The sequence below is a fragment of the Neofelis nebulosa genome, chromosome 2 (genome assembly GCF_028018385.1).
Source record: "Neofelis nebulosa isolate mNeoNeb1 chromosome 2, mNeoNeb1.pri, whole genome shotgun sequence".
NCBI lineage: Eukaryota > Metazoa > Chordata > Mammalia > Carnivora > Felidae > Neofelis > Neofelis nebulosa.
In genome coordinates, this window is record NC_080783.1 from 150,932,306 (window position 1) to 150,951,111 (window position 18,806).

Consider the following 18,806-nt stretch of genomic DNA (forward strand, 5'->3'; position numbering starts at 1 on the left):
TGAGGTTTGAACCCCACTGAGAAAATACTTTGCCTTCAGAGTGAATCTTTCTCTGAGTGCAGTATACAGTTGAATGAAGTGAACTGAGTGTCTTACTAAATCTTGGAAATTAAGAATTATTAATCATGATGTGGTATAAATATAAACCTGTTGCTTATTATTTCTAGATACTTGCATACTTCTAGGTTCCTAATAATTTATTTTTAAATTATTTTCAAGATAATAGAGGTTTAAAGTATCAATTAGGAAGTATATGAAGTAGAATATTCAGGTTTCTGTTCCCTATAGCTAACACTCAACAGTTTGGTGCATATCTTTCTTGATTTTTCTGTAGGCATTTACAAAATTTATTTAAAAATATATAAAAAAACAGGACACCTGGGTGGTTCAGTCATTTGAGCGTCCAACTCTTGATTTCGACTTAGGTCATGATTCCAGGATTGTGGGATCAAGCCCTTGTGTTGGGCTTCTCTTGTGCTCTCCCTCTTTGAATAAATAAGTAAATAAATAAATAAGCAAACAAACACATGAAAAAAATATATAAGTATATGAAAAACAAAAACCGAATACTATGTATTCTTTCTACACTTTTTTTCACTTAAGAGTGTATTATTTTAGACACCATTTCCTGTCACCGTAGATAGTATAAATTTACATTGATGAATGTATTCTTAACATTTTATATTTTTTGAAGGTTGCATGCTTTTAAACCAAGAAAATTAAGGTTTCTGCTCAGTAAATGAAGTCTGTTGAAAGAAAATTTATTCTAAATGTCAGAAGTCACAAACTCACTGACAGTTGTCTTTAGTAGTAAAGACTAATCAACAAAATTCTGTACCAAAATTAATTTACATGAGATTTTGTTGATTTCAGTCCCAGTCTATTAGTAAATAGCAAGTATATTTGGACTTTTTATTTGTTAAATTTAATACTGGAGAGCAAGATTTGTAGTGCTGCATTGATCTTTGAAGAAGTGTTGAAAGTAGTTTATGAATTTGTTAATTATTTTTCTCCTCTGTGAATATAGGTTGTCCGTTTTTAATTAGGACATAATCTTGAATAAATACAGATTACAAATTAAATGTTCATAGCAGAACTAGTAAAGATATCATTTGAGTCCAAAAATAGTATGAATTTGTAGTTGTCCTGAATCCCTTATAGTTGCTTTGCTTTTTAAATTTTTTCATGGTGGTAAAATACCATAAATTTAATTTTATTATTATAGCTTATGAAATTTTTAGAGGGCAAAGGGAATAGGTACCTTTTAGAAAACCTGTTGAGATTCTAGAAAAATTCTGAGAGCTTTTTTTTTTTTAAATTTTTTTAACATTTACTTTTGAGAGAGAGAGAGCACCAGCTGGGGGAGGGGCAGAGAGAGAGGGAGACACAGAATCCTAAGCAGCCCCCAGGCTCTGACCTGTCAGCACAGAGCCCAATGTGGGGCTCGAACGCACCAACTGTGAGATCATGACCTGAGTTAAAGTCGGACTATTAACTGACTGAGCAACCCAGGCGCCCCATAAACTGAGTGGAGGCTGTAAAACCTATGTCAAATTACTGGTTTTATGTTAGTTTCAAAGGTACACTTAGAAGGTTTCAATGATGAAGACGTAATCTCACGACAAGACCACGAACAAGAAACTGAAAAACTCGAGTTGGAAATTCAACAGTGTAAAGAAATGATTAAAACTCAGCAGCAGCTTTTACAGGTAAATGTGAGTTACCTTTTAAAGCTGTTTTCCCCTGTAAAGGGCCAGGATTTTACTGAATCTTACTAGATTTTTATTCCTTTATTTCAGAAGATACGTAGTATTTGACATTTTTCTGCTTTAAACTAAGTTCTGGGCTTACTAACAGGGACGTTATGTACAATTCCTGAGGCGGGGCTTTGCCAAGTGGAAAATGAGAGTCCTCCATTAACTTGCTGATTCTTCATCATTTCTGTCCTTCCCCAAAAGTTTGACCTGCCATCCCTTGCTTTAACTGGGGGTGCTGCGGGGATCTTCTGGAACTTACTATGTTTTAAAATTTAATAGCAGCAGCTTGCTACTGCATGTGATGACGACACCACTTCACTGCTTCGAGACTGCTACTTGTTGGAAGAAAAGGAGCGCCTCAAGGAAGAGTGGTCCCTATTTAGAGAGCAAAAAAAGAATTTTGAAAAGGAAAGACGAAGCTTTACAGAAGCGGCTATCCGCCTAGGATTGGAGGTATCTTAAACAATTAACTTTCCTTGTAGAGCTTTTGCAAGTTCTGGGGAGGCCCGGCAGAATGTATCGAAGTTCTGCTTTCATTGTTTTTTTGCCATCCAGTTGTTCCCTAAAGTATTTCACCAGCGATCTTATAAATAACAAACTGGAAAGGATTGTAAGCATGTGAACTATTATAGAAGGGTGTCGTTTTGCCTTTACCAGATTTGGGAATTGAAACTTTTTTTTTTGGAAAACTCTAAGCATCCATTATCCCCTTCTGGTTGGCTTTCTACTGGTCAGTGTTTAGCTTCACACAGGAGATCTCTCTGGGACATTTGTTATCTTCCCACTGTCCGTGGGCATCAAAAAGCAGTACAAAAGTTCTCCCTCTCCCCCTCACCCAGGGATGTGTGCATACACCTTCTACAGCTTGCTTTTTGACTTAACGATATATTAACCTACGTATTTCCCTTTCAAAAGTTACACAAGTAATGTGTGAACATGGTTTAAAAAATAACTCCTACAAAAAACCACAAACTGAACTAATGTCCTCCATTCTTACCACCAGTTTCATTCCTCAGAAGTCACCACTGTTTGAACTTCGTAGTTCTTCTGAGAAGTACTGTTTTAACCTTAGTGTATTTCAGCTTTTGTTTTCTTGATAACAATCTATTGATTCCCGGCTATGAAAGATAAGGAATGTAGTGTCCTTACCGCAACTCCCATCTATGCTGTTCCTCATCTCTATATATGACTTCTTCATACATACTTCATACTTTTTTAAAACCACTTTTAAAAAATGGTTTCTTTTGGTTGACTTTTTTAAATAATATGTTTGATGCTTGCATTTCACGTGTGCTTGACTTGAGGCAGTACCATATCCCCGCAATGAAAGATGAAGACATTCTTGTACTTACCCTTGTTCCCCTTCTCTTGCCCTTCTACTTCCCAAGTTTTGTCTATGGTTATTATTTCTCATCGTTGGGTGTTACCACATTTGTCCTCTGCCCTACAGTGTAATCCAGGTGTATGTACTTTAAGGTTGAGACTTAAAAATGGAAAAACATTGATGACATCATGATTCTGTAAATACTATTCATTCTGTAACCTACTAATATGTTTGATCACATAGAAAATACTCTATGTTAGTAAGACTTTGCCACCTTGGAGAGAATCTTTCGTGTACCACTGTGTAGTGAATCTTTTGACTTTCTTTATAGCTTAGGATTTCCTGAATCACATTCAGTTTGTAGCTCACACTATCTACTTTCTTGGGTTCCTTTTTCAATTTGCTGTATTAGCTTCTTGAGTAATTTTTTTGTAAGTATTGTATGAGTAAAAAATATTCTGAATTCTGCACTCATAGGTGATTGGTTTGGCTGCATATAGAATTCAGTTTCCCATTATTCCATTTCTTCTGCTGTTTGGTTTGGCTAATAAGCAGCCCGATTATCATATAACTTACAGGCAATACTTTGTAGATAATCCTGTGCTTTATTTTTTTCCTTCTCTTCTTCTTTTCTCCTTTTTATATTCTTAAAGTTCCAAAATTTTATGAGGATATATCTAGGTAATTTAGCCTGAAGACACTGTATTTCTTCAATTTGGAATATTTTCTTTGATTCTGTATTTTTTCCCTTGCATTCTCAAACATTTCTATTAGACAAATGGTTGGCCTTCTGACTACATCCATAGGTTGACTTTATGTCCTGAATTTAAGGGTATTCTCTCACCTTTATCTTGTACATCACCAACCTGATATTCAGCACCATCAGTTTTAACCTTTCATTTCATCCAAGGAGTTTTTATTTTAGAATTTATCTTTCAAGTCTTTGGTGTCCTCATTTTTTTTCTTTTTGTAGAGCATTATATTATTTTACAGGTGTTCATAAATCTGGTCATTTGTGTTAGAATATTTTTTCGAAAGGCTCTTGAACTGTTACCTATAGTCAGGTCTCTTTATGTTGGCTCTTTTTCTTTCATGCTCTTCGTTTTCTTCAAATGTCTGGGGACGCATGATTTTGTATTAGTGTTTATGAATGAAAGATATATGCTGTTTAGCTGACATGGGTTTCCTCCACACTTGTGAAAATTGATCTTATCAATAGCTACCTTTCTCGGAAAATAAAATCCGTTTGCGCCAGCATTTTCTCCTGTCTTACAGGACCCTTTTTCTGAATCCCTGTATCCGTCCTATTCCGGGAGATCCTCTAGCTACTTTTTGTACCACTCCCAGTTCTCTGCAAGACAGTCTGTCTGCCTCTGGTCAGTGGGGCCAGTGAAGGATGGGAAGGAAGCACGAGAGACCTGAGGGATGAGGGAGAATTGAGGATTATCATTGGCTGTTGGGAAGGGGAAGGTCTGACGTGTGCCCTCTTGTGGTTTAGTGGTGGTGGCTGCCGGTGCTGGTAGATGGTTGGAGGCTGAGAGCGATGCCTGGTGAGGTCATAGCTTCTTTTTCTCACGTGATTAATTTACAGTGGGTATTTTTCTGTCATTTGTAATTTTATACTTACAATGTTCTGTGTGTTCAAAAATTCTAATGTGCTATCTTTTTTCTTTGCATTATCCATTTGAATTTATTTAAAATAGATGTGAAAATAACAGTTGGTTTTTAGGTGAGATGGGTAAATTTTTATTTTTATTTTATTTTATTTTATTTTTTTTAATATATGAAATTTATTGTCAAATTGGTTTCCATACAACACCCAGTGCTCATCCCAAAAGGTGCCCTCCTCAATACCCATCACCCACCCTTCCCTCCCTCCCACCCCCCATCAACCCTCAGTTTGTTCTCAGTTTTTAACAGTCTCTTATGCTTTGGCTCTCTCCCACTCTAACCTCTTTTTTTTTTTTTTTTTTTTTTTTCCCTTCCCCTCCCCCATGGGTTTCTGTTACCTTTCTCAGGATCCACATAAGAGTGAAACCATATGGTATCTGTCTTTCTCTGTATGGCTTATTTCACTTAGCATCACACTCTCCAGTTCCATCCACGTTGCTACAAAGGGCCATATTTCATTCTTTCTCATTGCCACCTAGTACTCCATTGTGTATATAAACCACGGTTTCTTTATCCATTCATCAGTTGATGGACATTTAGGCTCTTTCCATAATTTGGCTATTGTTGAGAGTGCTGCTATAAACATTGGGGTACAAGTGCCCCTATGCATCAGTACTCCCGTATCCCTTGGATAAATTCCTAGCAGTGCTATTGCTGGATCATAGGGTAGGTCTATTTTTAATTTTCTGAGGAACCTCCACACTGTTTTCCAGAGTGGCTGCACCAATTTGCATTCCCACCAACAGTGCAAGAGGGTTCCCATTTCTCCACATCCTCTCTAGTATCTATAGTCTCCTGATTTGTTCATTTTGGCCACTCTGACTGGCGTGAGGTGATATCTGAGTGTGGTTTTGATTTGTATTTCCCTGATGAGGAGCGACGTTGAACATCTTTTCATGTGCCTGTTGGCCATCCGGATGTCTTCTTTAGAGAAGTGTCTATTCATGTTTTCTGCCCAATTTTTATTTTTTAAATACGATTTTCTTAAATGAAGTTTTTCTTAGTTTTTTAGGTTAATTCATTTGACTTACAAAATATAGATGGTAGCCAGAAAGCAAACACCAACAGCTACAGAAATCATGGGAAGTGGCACCGGTGTGAATGTTGAAATACTGATCAGTATTTCTTTGGTTTGCTTGTTATGACAGAGAAAGGCATTTGAAGAAGAAAGAGCCAGTTGGTTAAAGCAACAGTTTTTAAATATGACTACCTTTGACCACCAGAACTCAGAAAATATGAAACTTTTCAGTGCCTTCTCAGGAAGTGAGTACTCCATTAACCCTTTAATCTGAAAGTGCATGTCAATAAAATACTGTAAATTATTAATATAAAACTTTGGGGATCACCAAATACTTAAAAAAAATTTTTTTTTTAGTTTATTTTGAGAAAGACACAGCGTTAGTAGGGGAGGGGCAGAGAGAGAGAGAGAGAGAGAGAGAAAATCCCAAGCAGGTTCTGCACCATCAACGCACAGCCCAATGTGGGGCATAAACTCACAAAACCGCAAGATCGTGACCTGAGCCGAAACCAAGTCAGGCACTTAACCACCTGAGCCATCCAGGCACCCCTGGAGATCACCAAATATTTTTAAAACTAAATCCTTCTAAATGTTTATGGAATATGCATAAGAGATGGCAAGATTAACAAGACTAGAGTCAAGGGCTCGAGTGAACACCCACATTAACTTGTTCTATCTCACACCTCACTACCCTTCAGGTGATCATAGTTAATCACCTTCACTATATTTGATACCTCACCATAGGGACTGCCTTTTTTTCTTCTTTCTTTTAACAGGTTCTGATCGGGACAGTCTTACAATGCACTCAAGGCCACAGCAAAAGAAGCCTCAGAATATGTCTAACGGGTCTCCAGTTTGCACATCTAAACTTACTAAGTCTCTTCCCACTTCTCCTTCTACTTCAGACTTTTGCCAGACTCGTTCCTGTGCATCTGAACATAGGTATTGGTCTATGGGTGATCTTTGCACATATCTGTACCATTGCTAGAGTTGCACTGCTGAGGGAAAGGTGGCATATCTGTAGTGTTAGCAACAATAGTGGCTTTGGAGAGGAATTTAGTAGATTGATTCATTCTACAAGTATTTATTGGGTAGCCATTATATAAGGGCAGTGTTAGGTGCTGGGAATGCAGTAGCAAACAAAGTAGATCCTGGTCCCTGTCTTCTGGGAGCTAAAAAATTTGTTCCCTATCCCCAGGAAACCCACATACTTCTATTACCTGATGCATTTTGGTATTTTTCTCTGTCTCAAATTGTTAAATCATATTCTAAGGTATAATATCAATATTCTACCTCAGAGCCTGTTCCAAGATTAAGTAGATAGAACATTCCTAGCGACAGAGGAATAGCAAAGAACAAAGGGATACCTTGGAAAGTGTGGTGGTGATCTTTCCTTTTTAACCAAAGCAGAGGACAGTGGCATGAGGATGTGCCAGTTTGGTAGGTGCCCCAGAAAGCAGGGGCACACTTGCCTGTGGTAGTGAGATACTGGTGTGGAGCTAAGTGTTGAAGAAGCCTACTAGCGCTCGGACCAAGAATTGTTAAATAAATGAATTTCAGAACAAAAATATGAAGGTTAAAAAGGATAAGACACTGTACATATTGTTGAGTTTTAAAAGGTTTAAGACTCTAAATATTGAGGGGCAAAAAAGAGCCTGGGGAAGAGTCCTCCAGGCAAGTGTAGGGACCCCTGAGGTGTAGGTCACTGGTGTGTTTGTGGAGGGCAAGTGTTGTTAGCTAGCAAGACCAAGAGGTAGGAGGTAGTTAGTAGTGGGAGGTAGGCAAGGATCACATCCTGTAAGGTCCTGGGGGAGTAGGGTTAAAAAGTTTATTATGCAAGAGTTCAAATATATACCAATGTAGAGAGAATAAGGTCATGGTGCCCTTTATAGCCATCACCCGGCTTCAACAATTACCAACTTATGACCGTGTTGTTCATACATAACCCCACTCTGCTGCCCCCATACACATACACACACCTGGCAGTTCATTTGTAAGGTTTTTTTTGTTGCTGTTTTTGTTTTTGTTTTTGAGAGGGAGCACGCATGAGAGCAGGGGAGAGGGGCAGAGGGAAAGAATCTTAAGCAGGCTCCACCCTCAGCACGGAGCCCAACACGGGACTTGATCCCACAACCCTGGGATCATAACTTAAGCCAAAATCACAAGTCAGACATCACGAGTTAGACGCTCAGCTGACTGATCCACCCAGGTGCCCCTCATTTGTAAAGTCTTTCAATCTCTATTTGTAGGTCAGATACTGTTCTAAGGGCAAGAGATAAAGCATTGGAGATTTGTAAGCAGTGGAAAAGATATGTTTTGAAAAGATGACTGTTTTATTGTTTGGAAAACAGACTGTAGGAGTGAGTCCTGTAGGTCAGGAGATGCAGTTAGGAGACATTAATGGAGTCAAGGTGAGGTGACGGTAGTTTAGACAAGGGTCATAACGTGAAGGTAGAAATGACTGGATTTGGGATATATTTTGCTTTTCAGCCAACAGACTGACTAATGGGGGGAGTATCGGAAGTGAAAGTTGAATTTACAATCAAAAGATACTGTAAGTTCAGAGTATTTTCTCATACGGAGTGTTATTAAGCTCCCAAATTTGACCAATTAGAGTGCTCTATGTAAATAACAAATTCTAGTCACCATTTTCAAATAATACATTCTTATATCTGAGAGAGAACATAGCATTTGTCTTGGTTATTTTTATGTGTCTAAAATTCTTTTAAATCTAATTTTTAGTTATGAAATATTTGACATAACATTCCTTGAAGACATTATTTTGTGTTTAGTAAAGATAAGTCCAACATTTAGTACCTATATAATAGGGGGTTATGAGATTTCAGTGATGATACATATAAAGCATTTAAAACAGTACTTGGTCCATTATAAGCCCTCAGCAGGCTATAAACATAAAAATATATGTAAATATAAATGGTTTATAAAAGTGCTTTTCTGTTTCATATATTCCAAGGGCTACACTAAACAACATCAGTGGCATAGAAATAGAACTTTTGAGCATCAAGAAGCTCCATTGAGCTATTAATATTTGTGGTTACTGGCCTCTGAATATAAAACACAGAAAAGAGTTGTGTAACTAGTTTCAGGAGAGAAGCTGTTGCAGCTTGACATAGTTCTTAAAATTTTAAGTTATTTGGAAAATTTGGACTCCTTGCTCCTGAAGCACCTTAGATCTGGGTTTGTAATAAGATGATTGCCACATCGAGGTTGAGTTAGTAAACCAAAGTCACAAAAAATGCACATTTAGGGGGGAAAAACCCGTTTTTGGGGAAAAAAGATACTCAGTTGATAAAAATATATTATTTGTTGGCTTAACCCTTTAGATTCGAAAGTAATCATTTAACCAGCTATTTTTGTTTTGAGATGATCACAGAGCATAGCTCTCAGATTGTGTCATTGAAGGGTAGCAGCTGTGTCCACATTCAGAACCTAAGAGTGTTACTCCCTGACACTTACAATTAATTCAGCACTGGTGTATGCACTTAATGTGTGTTAACTCAGTTCCATCCAACCCTGTGAGATAGATACTATTATTATTTCCATTTTACAACTGAGGAAGCTGAAGAAACAGTGACATAGTAAGTGGTTCAGCTGGTGTACGGACCTAAACCATCTGACTTCAGAGTCTGGACTCCTTACTACTTTTGTAGGCACTCATTAAATAGCTGTGTGGGTAAATGGGTGGGTAGAGGAAAACGTGCGTGTACAAATGGATGTGTATATAAAAAAACAGATTACAAAATAGTGGCAGGAAGATGGGGACATGGAGGGACATTGGCTTTCAAAGCCCACGTGTCCTGTATCTGACTTAGGCATTAGTTGGGTAGAGCGCTTCAGAGTAAACCAAAGAGATAAATAAAATAAGTGGGTAAACAGAAAAATAATAGCTGGATAGATACGATAAAAGTGATAAATTAGGCCATTTTGAAACATCTCTTTGTTCCCTATCTGTGTATCTTCACAATTGACTTAGCATCGGACAAGGGAGCAATCTGACTTTAGACATTCAAGCCTAGCTTAAGTATAAAAGAAAGAGGAGACGATTATTAAGATCTGCCTTTCTTTTCCTAATAGTTCAGTCAACGTACCGAATATAACTCCTGAAGAAACTAAACCAAATCAGGTTGGAAGAGAATGTGCAAATCAGAAGTGGAGCATGGCATCGAGACCTGAGTCACAGGAAGGTTGCTATAGTGGGTGCTCCTTGACCTACACCAACTCCCATGTAGAAAAAGATGACTTACCTTAGACGTGTGGACTGGAACTGTTTTCATTAACACGTTCATCAGATTTCACATCTAAGTTGCAACAGGGTGTGTCATAAAGTCAGTCATCTCTACTAATTTAAGGTGGTCTGAGTTGTTTGTTTGGACTTTCCTGTTCCTCCCCCAAAGAGCTAAAATGTTAAATCTATTTAAAAGGATATAAAAGCTTTGGATAATGTATTTTTAGTAACAGAAGCATCTGGTTCTGTGAATAAAGGAATGTATATGTTTGGTCGAAAACAGAAGCACTAGAATGAGTTTCCTCTTATAGGTATTAAAAATAGCACTTTTAGGAAACTGATTATTGTAAATGTTTAATTTTGTCTCCTATATAGTTGGCATTGGAAGTTTAGCCTTTACTTGAATGTATACTGTAGATTTTTAACAAAGCAAGTTCTATATTTATTATGTTTAGTGTGATTTGAAATTTCCTCTTTCATATGTTTTAAATAAAGTGAAATTTATGTATGTTTTGTACATAGATATACATGATTATGTTAAGAGGCTTTAAGATTTAAAAATTTTACACATCCATAATTATAGTATTTCATGCCAATAAAATTTTTTTAGTGGTATTCTGTTTACAGATGTATTAGAGCCATTGCCACATTATGTTTAAGAATTTTTTGAATGCATCTGAGCAATAAATACTCAAAAGCTGTTCCATGAAGCTGACTTCTTCAGATAAATAACATTACTGATATTACATTTTTGAGATTTCTACAGCAGTAGACTTTTATATATGTAGGATATTATAATTTTTCAAAGGACTTTTGATTATAGGATAATAGAGGCAAGATAAGTACCCTTGAATAAAACAAGTTAAGAATATTGGTTTAAGATACGTGGGATGATAGAAGATATTTAAGATATCAGAATGGTGATCTTCTCTTTACTGGATGGGGACTAGCACTGCAACATCTGTACCAGCTCGGGCTTTGTATAGTTGCCAGTAATTTTTAAATAATTTTTCAATGGAGTGTTTGCCACTAATGATAAAGAAATCTGACAATGTAAAAAGCATCAGATTTTATCCAAATATAATACTCTGGATAAACTTGTGTCATCTCATTTCCAGAACTGATTGCATGTTTCTTCTTGTTATCGATGATAATAAATGTAGGCCCAGGTTCTTTCCCAGAATTTGTATCAAAAAGCTTCAGTGCCTAACCCTGTTTGTCTTTGTACATAGAAGCCTATACAGATCCCAGTTCTAGCTAGATACTGTAAAGCTTATCTGCCTTCCCATTTTCTAGTAGTTCAACCACTTATATACACTCACCCTGTTATGGGTGTTCCATTTAAATCCATCATGCTAAGAAAAGAAACAGTCTTATTTTTGTCATCGTTCACTGGATCTAAGAGTTTGTGTAGCAGCCTTTTTTTTCAGGGCTGATAGAATATCTTATAAGACAGTGAACTACTTGTAACACAATAGCCACATTTTATAGTCTCAAAAAACTGGCTCTTAGAAAGCAAAGCAGTCACTGCCTTCCGTTCGATGCATGGTCACTTCTTCACAGTTTAAAGTATTAGAAATGATACAAAATTTCTGAGATTGTACCATATTCCAAAGGAGGAAACAACTGAGTTAGTTTGTTTTTTTTTAACTATTGAGCAATAATATGATCAAAGAAAGGCAATCAAATTTAGAAATAGTCATTGATCCATTTATCAAGAATTTTTTTGGCAGGAGTTTCCATGATCTACTTTGCCAGGAAAGAACATTTTAATTTTTAAAATAAATCTTACTGCAGAGAATAATGCACTTGACAAAAATGGATTTCTACAAAGCAGCATCTATTTTTTGTTCTGTTTCCATTCTAAGCTGGTTGAATTCTCATATTGGAAGGAACAATCTCATGAGACTTACTTTGAAATAAAAGGTGTGAAAGAAACAGTAAAAGAAACAGTAAAATGAAAGCCAGGTTCCTTACGTATTTAATAAAAATCTGCATAGATCTGCTAGACATTACAGCTTTTACTGAACAGCATCCGTTTTTGCTTTACTGTGAGTTGCAACTCCCAGTGATTCCCACTCACGCTTAACTTCCCCGATGATTGGAATGCCTTCTGTGTTGGAAAACTCCTGACTTCACACATACAACTCCTAGAATTTTGTTTCCCTTCCCCTTCTCTAGGTATTTGCAAGGTACTAATAATTCAGCTATGCTTCGGTTTTACATTAAGCCATGATTACATGATGGCACCACAGGGAGCCTCAGCTTCAAAGTCCTCCTGATAAATGTTTTCTTGTTCATCAATATGTAACTGAAATCTTGTTTGTTTTTACATGGCATATCCATTTTGAATTTTCAAAGGACAAAAACGGTAAAGAAAATTTAAGAGAAAAATTTTATTTCCTACTCTTAAACTTTTGTATCTTGAATTTATGATGATGAGAAATTTAGAAGAAGAATCATAGCAGAAAATTAAGATTAAAATTTAACTTAATAAGTAGGTTTTTTGTTTTCTTGTTTTGCTTTGTTTGTTGAAGCAATGTATGTAAAATGTTTAGATGCACAGAATAGTCCACAGCAAATTGTTTTCCTTCTGGTGCAATTAAAAACAGTTGTTACTTGAAAAGAGTTCCACGTTTCCTACCTTTGCTTACCAGACGTGTGTATAGGCTTGTGGGAACACGGCTTTTGTAGGAAAACACATTCCATGGTGCATGATGAGAGTGCCCCAGGAAGCCAGGAGAGGTTGTGTGTGTATAACCAGAACGATGTGACCTAGGAAGCCCTTCATGCGATTGCCCTATTGTAAAAATCTTCAAAGTATGTTTCTAGGTTTGGATTTAAGGTAAGTATGGCTCATGAAGGCTAGTAAATATATTTTTCCCTATATTTGTCCTTAATTTTTTTCAATCTTCATAAGCATTTATGAAGTACCTGTTGTATTCAGGGCTTACTCTACTACATTCTTAGATACTGGGGTAGGAAGACAAAGTGCACGCACTCTGCCACCAAGAGCCTCTGAGCTGAATGGAAGACTGGCTATGTAAACCAAAATTATAATAAAGAAATAGCATTTACTGCTATTCATTCAGTCTCAATAAAACTTGGACTGGTGGTTCTGTTGCAGAACCGTATATGTCCATTTCACGACAGTGACATGGCTGGGCTTCTAATTAAAGAGTCTGCATGATTTCCTATGGGAAGTACTGTGTAATTAATACCGTTTTGTTTTGCTGGGTTTCCATTTTTTTTTTTTTTTTTTTTTTTTACAATCAAAATACTGACCTGCAAAGCGGTGTAAGATTTTCTGCCCACAAGACCATTTAGTACTATATAATAGAAAATGCATTTGCAAAGATTTGGGACATGTTGATAAGGGTCCTGAAGTAGGTCATTCTGGTCCCTTTTCTAAATATAATTTTTCAGGCTGGATATGAAAGTGGAGTGGATAAATTGTTATTTTGATAATTGATAAATTATTTAATACCAAACTATAAATTGATTACTGATTAATTATTGACAAATTGATAATATTTGATGGATTATTTGATTAATATAAAAACTTTCACTTGACTGGTTAAGATTGTAAATTTTTAACATTTACACAAAACTGAATTCAGAGGGGTTCAGAAGGTTTTGGAAGGTTTGTGATTAGACGCTGGTAAAAGGTCCACCTCAATATTGATATATTTAAGATTCAGAAATACTTGTACCAGTATAATGCTTAACACATGGTAAGATAATTTTTTAATGAGACATAAAATACTAAATTAAATGTATCACAGTACTTCATTGTCAGGAATACACTATAAAATTCTTAAGAATGTAAGAACCTTGTTTTATGATTGGGGCCGGGGGGATGGGGTCCTATTTCCAACCCCATCTAGCTTGATTCTTAGCACAGACTATTAGACCATCTTACAAATAAAAAACACTAAGTCGGTATGGCTCAATACAAAAGCTTAATTATTGGTCAACATGAAATTCTTGTTGATGTGAATTGGGTAGTCTTCCTCCATCTTTAGGTATGCCATCTGGAACTCATGGCCTCAGATGCTGTCAAATCAGGAAAACCACAGTCTAGCAGGTGGTCGTGGATGTTTTTACAGACCAGACCTGAAAAAGACCTGCCTTCTACCTACATTGCTTTGTCCAACACCTAGACGTCTGGAATCAGCCTCACTACCAACAAGACTAGGTGGTATAGAAAATGCAGCTGTTTGATGGGCATTGATGGTTTGCTACCTAATGCAGGTGTGTGTGTGTGTGTGTGTGTGTGTGTGTGTGTGTGTGTGTGAGAGAGAGAGATATTTCATCCATTCAGTCATTTACTTCAAAAAATAACCAGCAAAACCTATTACCTGGTGCAAGGGGTTTATTGCTGATTATTAAAGTCACATATTGTTAATTTTGGGGAGTGTATTTTAAGGAATGTATTTAAGGCTTCTTTTATACTCTCTATAAAGAGAGTATATATTTTCATACTATAAAGTTTTAAGGAATTCAGATGGTAGTTTTACAGTTATTAAAATATCCACATTGCACAGAACATTCACAATTTCTTTTGATTCCTTGAGAGAATATTAATCTTTCTGTTTTTGAACAGTTAGTAAGAGACTCAGAATCTAAGATCATGTAGCTAGTAAGTGGTAAAATTGGAACTTAAAACCCAGATTTTTTTTTTAATATTTACTTATTTTTGAGAGAGAGTGTAAGCAGATGAGGGGCAGAGAGAGAGAGGGAGACAGAGAATCCCAAGCAGGCTCTGTGCTGTCAGCAACGAGCCAGACACGGGGCTCAAACTCACGAACTGCGAGATCATGACCTGAGCCGAAATCGAGTTGAATGCCTAACCAACAGCCATCCAGGTGCCACAAAACCCAGATCTTTCTGAGCCCTAAATTTCCAGCTTATTCTAGACTGCTACAGGACTTTTTGGTATCCGTTTTTAGGTGAAATTACTCGATTCTTTACCCATAATTCGCCACTCTATAATTTTCTGCACTAAAGTGTTGGTCATTCATTCCCAGTGCAAGGCTCACTTTTGTTTTTGTGAATGGTTACCATGGCAGTTATTCTGAATTGGACATTTACCTTTTCAAGACAGGGGCATTAAGGATCTAATTCAAATAGCTCATCCCATGTAAATAGAGGCCACTGAGGAATCCCAAGATATACCTACACGGCCTGCTTTTTCTGCCGTCTTTGTTCACTCTTGGCAATGTTAGTGTTTGTGTGCCATGTCCCTCTGTGACTACAGTCACAGTGACCAAAAACACTTTTATTGTGCACAGGTAATAGGTTTTTTATTTATTTATTTTTTATTTTTGAGACACAGACAGCATGAGCCCGGGAGGGGCAGAGGGAGAGGGAGACACAGAATCTGAAGCAGGCTTCAGGCTCTGAGCCGTCAGCACAGAGCCCGATGTGGGGCTCGAACTCACAGACAGTGAGATCATGACCTGAGCTGAAGTCGGACGCTTAACTGACTGAGCCACACAGGCGCCCCGGTAATAGAGAGTTTTTAAATGTCACTGTGTGGTGAAACGTGGGGCATTTGTGGTTACAAATTTGTGGCACCGCAGTTACAACTGGCGGTGGTGCAAAGCAGTGGGAACATCACATATGGTCCCTCTTCCAACTTCTCGGCTGCCACCTTAGCATGAAAGCTGTCATAGTAGGCAAATAAATTAAAATGATTGCATTAGCATAAAACTTTATTATGGTCCCGGAAATTGAATTTCATGCATTTTTACATGCCTCAAGATACTCTTCCTTTGAGGGTGGCAGTAGTGAGCTTGACCAGGCATGGGCTTGACCAGGCACCATCCCAGCTGCTAGAATGGTGTGCCAGGGGCATAACCAGCAATTCCAATCCCATCACGGCAAACTCATGTTTGACCCTGTAGATAAGTGATGGAAACCCAATTGGAAGTAACTGAGGCAAAAGAATTTGGCAGCCTATCTTACAAACCACCGAAGAAACACTGGTGACGTGCCCCAACAGAACAGGATGCCAAATCCGCAGTTGGAAATACAGGGCAAAGGGTCCCTCCCATCAGGAGAAGGAGCTGGCAAGGCCTGTGGAGGCCGCCGGAACCTCAGGCCCATGGGCAGACTCCAGTCCCCACAGCATGTGAGCAGAAACCCAGTCTTAGGGACCAGGCCAGTGTTTCTCATCCACAGCTATGTGGGAGAAATCAGTGACAGTAAAGTATTCATGCTCGCAAATGAATTCCTTTTATCAGTGTTTCTTAGAGCAAATTCGAGCTTATCCCTATTGTCATTCCCACACACTTGAACTTCATTACGTTTCTTGACAGCAACAGAGGCTGACTGGAAAAAACACAGTAGCCTGGGCAGCAAGATTGCTATCAAGAGAAGACCACTGCAGGAGCCCACATTTCACCACCTCAAAGACTGGAGCACATACAATGTGCTCTCAGGCTACCAACGGGCTGCTGGTGTTGGTCAATTTGCCCCAGAACTAGATGGTTCTCAAGCTACATGTTGAAATTCATCACTTCTGCCTCAAAGTCATAGAATATTCTTCCCATTGAGGTTTGGAAAGAGTCGTCCAAAGCTTTTTGCTTAGCCTACATTTTCTCCTGGAATTCCTCAGAAAGATGGTCTGACCCATTGCTGGCTAACCATGGGCAGTAGGAAAGAGGTCTGAAATGAGGTCGCCAAAGTCAGGATATTGGGATTACGTTATTTACTTTCTGGAAGCGGCCTGTGCACGCTGCCCTCTTAGGAGACACCGGGGCAAAGTAAAGCGAGATGAATGGGGGCAGTGGTGCTGATGGCAGGTGACAGAAGCAGGCCGGAAGATTGTAGCTCTAAAGTCCACTTTGTGCTCTGTCGACATGAAGAGGGGAGAACAGGCCTACCTCTTCAAATAATCACCTGTGCAGAAATCCTGTCTTCAGCTCCCCAAAGCTGAGTGTGTGTTCAGAGGATGAACTATTGTTACAGAATTGGCTCAATTTAATATCCGGGGAAACGGAGCTAGCACTGGTTCAGTTTGGTGAGGCTCTTTCTTTCCCCAAGGGCAGGATTATATTTTATGACATCTCTGTATTGGCAGAGTTCTCTGTCCCAACAATTACTGCTGCAACTAGACAGGAAGCTCTGGAGAGGAGGGTCTCTGAGAAGCCTGCAACAGAAGGGCTGTACCCCAGGGGTCCTGCAGGGTGGCTTGAGCTCCAATCCCAGACAGTGGTCTTCGGAACTGCTCCTTGAACCTGTGGACCCAGGGACAGGAACTGCAGCCTGCAAGATTCAGCCCTGGACACCCTGCATCACTTGCCTGGGGAGTTTAAAAACTATCTTCCTTCACACCTGGGGACTTACTTTTTCTCTAAGAGAGGAACCTAATGTGAAAACTCTCACTCCTTTGTTTTGTTTTTGTTTTCTGTTTTGTTTTTCTTCTAAGATTTTGTTTATATTCCAATTAGTCAACATAAGTGCAGTATTGGTTTCAGGAGCAGAATTTAGTGATTTATCACATATATACAACACCCAGTGCTAATCACAAAGTGCCCTTAATGCCTGTCACCCATTTAGCCCAACCCCCCCCCCCATCAACCCTCAATTTGTTCTCTATAGTTAAAAGTCTCTTATGGTTTGCCTGTTTTTATCTTGTTTTTCCTTCTCTTCCCCTATGTTCATCTGTTTTGTTTCTTAAATTCCACATATGAGTAAAAGCATATGCTATTTGTCTTTGACTGACTGACTGATTTCACTTAGCATAAAACGTTATAGTTCCATCCACATCTTTGCAAATGGCAAGATTTCATTCTTTTTGATGACTAATATTCCATCGTGTGTGTGTGTATACATGATGTGTATATACAATGGAATGTATGCGTGTGTGTGTGTGTGTGTGTGTGTGTGTGTGTGTACCACATTTTTATCCATTCATCAGTCGATGGATATTTGAGCTCTTTCCATAATTTGGCTATTGACAGTGCTGCTGTAAACATTGGGGTGCATGTACCCCTTCAAATCAGTATTTTTGACTCTTGGATAAATATCTAGTAGTGCAATTGTTGGATATAGGGTAGGTAGTTCTATCTTTAACTTTCTGAGGACACTTCACACTGTTTTCCAGAATGGCTGCACCAGTTTGCATTTCCGTAAACAATGGAAATTCATCCTTGCCAACATTTGTTTTTTCCTGTGTTGTTAATTTTAGCCATTTTGAAAGGTGTGAGGTGGTATCTCATTGCAGTTTTGATTTGTATTTCCCTGATGAGTGATGTTGAGTATTTGTTCATGTGTCTATTAGCCATTTGTATATCTTCTTTGGAGAAGTGTCTGTTCATGTCTTCTGCCCATTTCTTAACTGGGTTATTTTTTGGGTGTTGAATTTGATAAGTTATTTATGGTTTTTGGTGCAACTGTAAGTGGGATCGATTCCTTGATTTCTCTTTCTACTGCTTCATTTTTGGTGTATAGAAATGCAACAGATTCTGTATGTTGATTTTGCATCCTGTGACTTAGCTGAATTCATATATCAGTTCTAGCAATTTTTTGATGAAATCTTTCAGGTTTTCCATGTAGAGTATTGTGTTGTTTGTGAAGAGTGAAAAGTTTGACTTCTTCCTTGCCAGTGTGGATGCCTTTGATTTCTTTTTGTTGTCTGAATGCTGAGGCTAGAACTTCCAGTACTATGTTGAACAACAGTGGTGAGAATGGACATCCCTCTCATGTTCCTGACCTTAGGGGGAAGCTCAGTTTTTCCCCATTGAGGATATTAGTTGTGGGTCTTTCATAGATGGCCTTTAT

General features: G+C 38.1%; 1 protein-coding gene across 9 annotated transcripts in view; it reads left to right on the forward strand.

Annotated features, from left to right (window-relative positions):
- SSX2IP (SSX family member 2 interacting protein) overlaps window positions 1-10,726 on the forward strand; it is a 43,573-nt gene extending 32,847 nt beyond the window's left edge. For 7 of the 9 annotated variants that reach the window (XM_058716784.1, XM_058716779.1, XM_058716786.1 and 4 more), the window contains 5 exons: window positions 1,573-1,709; window positions 2,037-2,210; window positions 5,901-6,015; window positions 6,547-6,712; window positions 9,866-10,726. In XM_058716784.1, the coding sequence (XP_058572767.1) occupies window positions 1,573-1,709; window positions 2,037-2,210; window positions 5,901-6,015; window positions 6,547-6,712; window positions 9,866-10,040 (767 nt within the window). In that variant the 3' untranslated portion in view covers window positions 10,041-10,726. The remainder of the gene's footprint in view (window positions 1-1,572; window positions 1,710-2,036; window positions 2,211-5,900; window positions 6,016-6,546; window positions 6,713-9,865) is intronic. The other 2 variants (XM_058716785.1, XM_058716787.1) reach the window with 1 other exon arrangement.
- Window positions 10,727-18,806: the final 8,080 nt, after the last annotated feature.